General features: G+C 37.1%; 1 protein-coding gene across 7 annotated transcripts; it reads left to right on the top strand.

Annotated features, from left to right (window-relative positions):
- Positions 1–578: 578 nt before the first annotated feature.
- Positions 579–6,475, top strand: LOC135611292 (mediator of RNA polymerase II transcription subunit 19a-like). 7 transcript variants are annotated; one of them, XM_065106913.1, is made up of 7 exons: positions 579–993; positions 1,507–1,625; positions 4,403–4,692; positions 4,781–5,020; positions 5,131–5,190; positions 5,282–5,432; positions 6,297–6,475. In XM_065106913.1, exons 2-6 carry the CDS (start codon positions 1,595–1,597, stop codon positions 5,342–5,344), a joined length of 684 nt encoding a protein of 227 aa, XP_064962985.1. In that variant the 5' UTR covers positions 579–993; positions 1,507–1,594; the 3' UTR covers positions 5,345–5,432; positions 6,297–6,475. The 7 variants fall into 7 exon arrangements, with proteins under 7 accessions (XP_064962985.1, XP_064962984.1, XP_064962987.1 ...); XM_065106912.1 differs by having other exon boundaries at positions 580–993; positions 1,558–1,625; XM_065106911.1 differs by lacking the exons at positions 579–993; positions 1,507–1,625 and adding an exon at positions 1,638–3,867 and having other exon boundaries at positions 4,403–4,646; positions 4,781–4,997.

Below are 6,475 nucleotides of genomic sequence, written 5' to 3'. Positions count from 1 at the left end.
ATGTTATTATATGATTAAAACCTATCATTATGAGTCGTGTTATTACAGCTCTTATCCATTGATTCTCACATATGCTTCGATGACAATAGTAAATCATCATATATACAAATAGAAAAATAAAAGAAAACGCATTCAAGATTTCATATTTCTTAAGGAAAAACCGGAATGGAAAATTCGAGAAAATTCGTCGTTTATTGGACTGTTAGGCCACAATTAGACCCAATCGGATCCGAACCCAACCCAAATCAAATTAGAATTGACTTGGCCCAGGCTTCGACCCGGTCCGGTTCAACGTTTTGCACTCCCTCGACCCGGCCCGTCTATATCGGTTACGGTGACCCGAGATTTGTCTGTTGTTTCCTTTGGACTGAATATAGTAATTTGTTTTATTGGAAAAATATTAAATGAAATAATATCACTAAATTAATTTTAATAAAGAAAATCCGAAACTATATATATATATATATATAATGATATTTTTCGTACCAAAAACAACAAAGAAAAGAAAAAGGAAATCTGTATTGTGTTGTGATGCACTTAATTATGGGGACGAGTAATATATAAATAGACAGGGTGTGAAAGCTTATCGGCTCCGACTCCACTTTATTAGGGCTTCCTACCATCGAGCCCCTTTTCCCGTCTCCTTCCGCGATCACCGCCTCGTAGCTGCGACCTCTCCTGCATCGCCTCCTCACCGTGTCGACGGGAGAAGCCGCGTCCTCCCGTGGCCACATCTCCGACGCCGTCGCCGTACTGCTCCACCGCCCGGGGCTCCTCTGGACCTCCTCCTCTGTCGGACTTCCATCTTCTCCTATTTCCTCGACGTCGTGTCCTGGGTCGCTTCTCGTTGTCCTCATCCGTCCTGGAGCGGAATCCCCATATGCTCGCCGCTGATCTTTGAAAAGCAAGCGTGCTGGACGAGAAAGGCCTAAGCTAGCTCTACCCACTTGTTTGATGAAATGCCTTCTTCGCCATGCACGTTCTGATTCGTTGGTATGTACTCCATTTAGGTCCTGTCGTTGACACGTGATATCTGGTTATTGATCGTCTTTTGGAAGATTCGTTCTAAGAGATCTACTGAACAGTTAATGTGTGGGTTGTTCCTATTCAAGTCTAATCTAAATCCTGTTATGTAGCCTGATCTGTTAACCCAATCGATTAACTGTAAGTTGATGCATATTTAGTGACATTGCAATCTGGAGTTTCAATTTGGATGCACTGTCCAACTCCAGGTGTCACCTGTGTCATAGGATAGGTTCGTCACCTGGGGATGCTTAGGAAACTTGAAAGCCATTATTAATGAAGCATTTCAAATAAGCTAATGTTTGATGGTTATACAACTGATTAACTTTCACAATAAAATAACAATTAAATGTCTTTCACATGCTGTTTGGTGTAAAAGTGCCTTTTGTATCCTTTACAGATTAGTTTGACTTTTTAGTTCTAGTTTTGTTCATTTTAACTGTGCAAGGTTATTAAGTTGTTCTACTATTCTTTATTTGTTAGTTATGGTGACATAAGAAGTTTGGATTTGATCATATAGTCTATTTATGCCAGAGGAAGATGGCTTCCATATATTTTCCGCTTTGATAGGATGGATCCTGAAGGGAAGAAGTTTGGAAGAGGTAAAGTTGTTGTTTTATACTAAAAAAAATGATGAGTCATTTTACTTTCACATAGTTTTCATTTTTTACATCAAAACTAGTAACATGGCTATTGTCGTAATGTGTTATGTTTCCTTCAGCATGATTGTACATTCATCTTTGAACTTGGTTAAATAATAAATAATTGCAGCGGGAAGGTGATTCAACAGATCTTATCGTATAGTTAGGTTGGTTTATGTTAGAGATTAAATATCTATCACATATGTACAAGTGAAAGTCATTCCGCTACATCAATCCTAGATCTGATCATTCCTGCACCATGCTTGTAGATGAGGTTGTCTTTTTATTTTTTGTCTTTTTCAAACACTTAAAAAAAAAAGGCCTAGATAAGCCTTTTTTCCTTTCTATTACATTACTTTTGGACCTGCTTTTGGATCAAACAAATCATTAGCTTCTTTTTGATTGGTTTGATATTTCTGAATCAATCGACAAGGCAGTCCAAAGTTGAACCATGCTGAGATAAGCATGCTTTTTATCAGATCTTACCATAGAGAGAAAAAAAGTATGAAATGCTAAAGATGATGCTGGATGAATGATGTATATAATTTAAAAAGAACAATTAAGCTTAGACCTATTTTCTTTACAATTTTTTTGCTACTTCACAGGGAATCTGTAATACTTGAGTTTGAGTCAGCTATAGATTCTTCATTTCTTGATTTCTTTGCATCTTCAAATGTTGAAGTACGGAGTTTAACTTTTGCTTATTCAGTAGTTTCCATCCTCCCTGTGTTAAAATTATTTGTAATCCCTGAAAACTGTTAATGAATCTCATCAACGTTTTATTCTTTCTTATTTGCATTTGATGTGTCCTTGTTCGAGAGTCAACTGCATACTGTGTCTTCTTTCTTAGAGAAAATTTTCAAGCACCTTTCATAACTGACCAGTCATCTTCTTGCACAATGTGCTCCATAGGGAGCTTTGTGCCATGGGCATTTAATTTCTGAGGTTCTGAACACATATTAATAGGAAATGGTGCTTGTTGAAAGTCATTAAATGGTGGAGATGAATAAAGGTGATTGATGCATTAATTCCATTTTTCTTTGATCTACTGTTGGTGTCTGAGAAGCTATTCAGGGCACTTATGGCATTGTGGAATGTGAAAGGTGTGGCATATATATACCTGAAGGGAGTGTTTTTTCTTGCTAACCTTGATAGAGAAAATCTTTGGCATTTTGTAAAGCGGATATAAAAAGATGAGTTCTGTGCTGTTGGTAAGAGGCCATTGTTTGTTGTAATAAGTGGTTGTTTACGCGCATGGGCCATTTTCTGGGCAGTAAGCAAACCTTTAGGAAGCTTAAGCTATGGACCACCATATACTCGCATGCCATACATATTTGATTTATGGATATTTGACTTTAAGCGGTTGTAGAGACTGTGATATATCTTCCAATTACTTTTGGACCTTAATATTCCTCTTACATGAAAGGAACGGTCAAATGAAAACTTACAGATATATGAAAACTTCACGTCATATATATATATATATAGTATGATGTACTTATATATATGTATATATATATGTATATATCTATATATGTATGTGTATGTATATGTGTGTGTGTGTGTGTGTGTGTGTGTGCGCGCGCGAGCTAACACAAACAATGTTAGAGACATGAAGTGATTTATGTTAAGTCGGAATTCACGAAGGCCAAAATATAGAATTATATATCTTGCACTGGTTGAACTTTGGTTTAACCACAAAAGACTGTGGACCAGACACAAACATATTAGTGATCATTTGAATTTTTGAGCATTACTTATAATGTTCCACACATTAAGATGATACTTTGTGGTTTCAACTCTGCTATATGATTGTTCAGTAATGACGTTGACACACTTTTTATAATATCTGAGTCAATCATGATTGACTATTGTATAATGATTGGTCCAATCATTATTTCAAGCTTAGAAGTAGATCTAGCTCTTTCTCTGACTTTGATTTCAAATCGAGCAAAGCATCAAGCTGAAGTTGGTTCTTCTGATAGCAACTTGAGTGAATTGTGTTCCAAATATCAACTTTGTTAGTATAGCTCAAGGATTTTAATTTTGAATGATATCGTCGGCACCGGTCTGCTGGCATATGAGATGTCGCCTCCTCATCTGAGGCGACGAGGCTTCAACGTCGTCGGCGACTTCTCCTCATCTGCTCGGGCAGAAGCAACCTCGGCGATGTTGCCCAAGTTTTGCGGGGAGAAGAAACGAGGTGATGTCTCCTCGACAACATCGCTCTTTTTTTTATTTTTTAACATATATATATATATATATATATATAAAGCGGTACACCAGAGCGAACTGCTCGGTATGCTCGTATCGAGCTGAGCTTGAAATGTCGGTACGGTACGAAATTACGAACCTTAAGATAGCCATCTTTATTTGGAAGAGTTGCACTGAAGTTACTGGGGTTTTGTAATGATGTATTATGTAATAGGTTATCAAGGTCACTGATTCTTCTCCCCTGCTTGCCTATAGTTTCGGCTTGGGTATTATAGAGTTTTTTTTGTATGTCGCAAATTATAATTTTAGTTGACAATTCACTTTGGGGAAATTTATTCATCCTCGTCATCATTGTAGGAAGGCTTTGAAAAAAATAAAAAGTTGGGGAAAAGTCGTGGCATTGAGCTTAAAATTGCATTATCTGTGTGGATCTATGTCATCACTATGTTGATCTTCAGATGTATGATTTGCTTTTACCTTTGAAGCTATAGTTCTGAAGGGGCAGTTCTTGATTGAATTTGCAGGTCCTAGGGAGCTTACTGGTGCTGTTGATTTAATAAACCACTACAAGCTGTTGACACATCATGACTTTTTTTGCAAAAGAAATTTGCCCTTGTCAATCTTGGATACACATTATCTTCACAATGTTGTTGGAGAGACGGAAATACGGAAAGGAGAAGGGATGGAGCTGGATCAACTCTTTCACAATGCTCCATACTTGAGAGAATCGACAGCACACATACAACCATTTGATTTGGAGCTCCTAGGGCAAGCTTTTCTGCTGCGAGATACAGCACCTATTGATTTGCCTTCTGTACATACTCTGTGATCCCATTTGGTTTCATAAATTTAAGTTACTGGCTATAGAAAAAGTGTTTTTTTTTCTTTGTGATGTACTACAGGCGGCAAAAGGAACACCTACAATTTCTTCAAAATCAAAAGGAGATTCGAAAGACAAGGATAGGAAGCACAAGAAGCACAAAGACAAAGATAAGAACAAGGACAAGGACAAGGACAAGGAGCATAAGAAGCATAAACATCGTCGCAAAGATCGAAGCAAGGATAAAGACAAAGATAAAGAAAAAAAGAAGGATAAAGGTGGACATCACGATTCAGGAGGTGACCACCTGAAACATCACGAGGTTCCTTTCTGTTCCTATTATATCTTTTTCTTCTTTCATCTTGTTCTGCTGTTATGACTGGGTTATGCTTTCTTGTTTTTATCTCTTTCTTCATTGATATTTGGTAATAGAAACGGAAGCATGAGGGAAATGAAGATTCCACAGAAACTCACAAGCACAAGAAAAGTAAGGTAAAGTAGGTTGTATTCCCATTTGAGTAATTTTGGTTTCCTTTATATGTTGTCCATTTTGATTAAGGGGTGTCAATTTATGAAATTTCAGCATAAGAACTCTGAGGTTGTTGCAGTGGGTGGAAAAATGTTGCAAGCTGATAAAGGCCGATAAAAATTATTTCTTTCTTTGTCTTACCATCAAGCATTCTTCTAGTGAAGGTTTCTTTAAAGACCATGTTTTGGAATCAAAATCTTGTGAGGTATGCCTGCTTTTACTATATTTTCTAGTGATATGTTGATTATCATATTTGCTTATTTTGCTTGGAAATGTTGTCAGTAACGCTGATCTGATTCATGGTGCCATAAATTGGATGTAGAGGAACTCTTAGGAATTGCATCTTTTTTCCATCTGAAGTAAAATATAAGCCAAGTATAAACTACAAACGAGCATTTTACTAAATATGATGCATATATGTTAATCACCGTCAAACTCCAAGTTTTTTTAGTAAGGATGATGATTTTGATATTGCTCCTGTGTATCTTGATCTGAAGACCCCCCAGAGATGAAAGCTATTAGCACTAGAGGTAGTAAGCCTTATTAGGATGATTTGCTCGAAGGATCCATGACTCAGATTGGAATGTTTCAGAGAAGGCTTAATTGCTATACAAGCCATAATGTCCCAAGCCTCTTGTATTGCCATAATGCAACAAGTTCTTATGAGATTGTCATGCTGTCGGTCTTATATAGAGTTTTTAATTTTTGAAAGAGGTTAAATCCTTGAGCTTTCTATAGTCTGCCTCATCGCACTAGATGTTCTCTACATTCATGGGCTGCATGGTTCTCAACACCATCACATTAGCATCAAGAAACTATGAGATTGGCATGAATCTTAATTGGTCTCTACTTGGCATTTAGTGTATCGTCAATTTCTAGCTGGTTTTTGAGCAAGCTAAAGCAAATAGTTTGATACTGCTGCTTAGATTGAGCAAGCAAGCTAAACCATACTGCTGCAAATAGTTTTTGAGCAAGCTAAAGCTAAACCTTTATGCATATCAGCATTTCTTCTTTGCATCGAAATCAAATCTCTTAGATTGATACTGCTGCTTATGTTCAAACCCTGCAGATTATCTTCCTACGTTGACCCCTTTGTGGCAAGTTGTAAGATACACGAGGCCGTCCTTCCTAGATTGGTCTTCATTCTTTATATCTAACCATTCTCTTTAGATTATTGAAACATGTAACCTTATATATATATATAGAATTGTAATGGGAATGAAGTGGTGCTTCTCTGTTCTTGTGCTC

The sequence above is a fragment of the Musa acuminata genome, chromosome BXJ2-4, assembly GCF_036884655.1.
Source record: "Musa acuminata AAA Group cultivar baxijiao chromosome BXJ2-4, Cavendish_Baxijiao_AAA, whole genome shotgun sequence".
NCBI lineage: Eukaryota > Viridiplantae > Streptophyta > Magnoliopsida > Zingiberales > Musaceae > Musa > Musa acuminata.
Note: the sequence above shows the minus strand (reverse complement) of the source record. Positions and strands in the feature narration are given on the sequence as shown.

Coding starts and splice junctions, on each gene's coding strand:
- LOC135611292 (XM_065106909.1), top strand. CDS start 3,750: ATGTCGCCTCCTCATCTGAGGCGACGAGGCTTCAACGTCGTCGGCGAC. Junction 3,868..4,402: donor TTGCGGGGAGAAGAAACGAG/GTGATGTCTCCT, acceptor TTGAATTTGCAG/GTCCTAGGGAGCTTACTGGT. Junction 5,021..5,130: donor ACCACCTGAAACATCACGAG/GTTCCTTTCTGT, acceptor ATTTGGTAATAG/AAACGGAAGCATGAGGGAAA.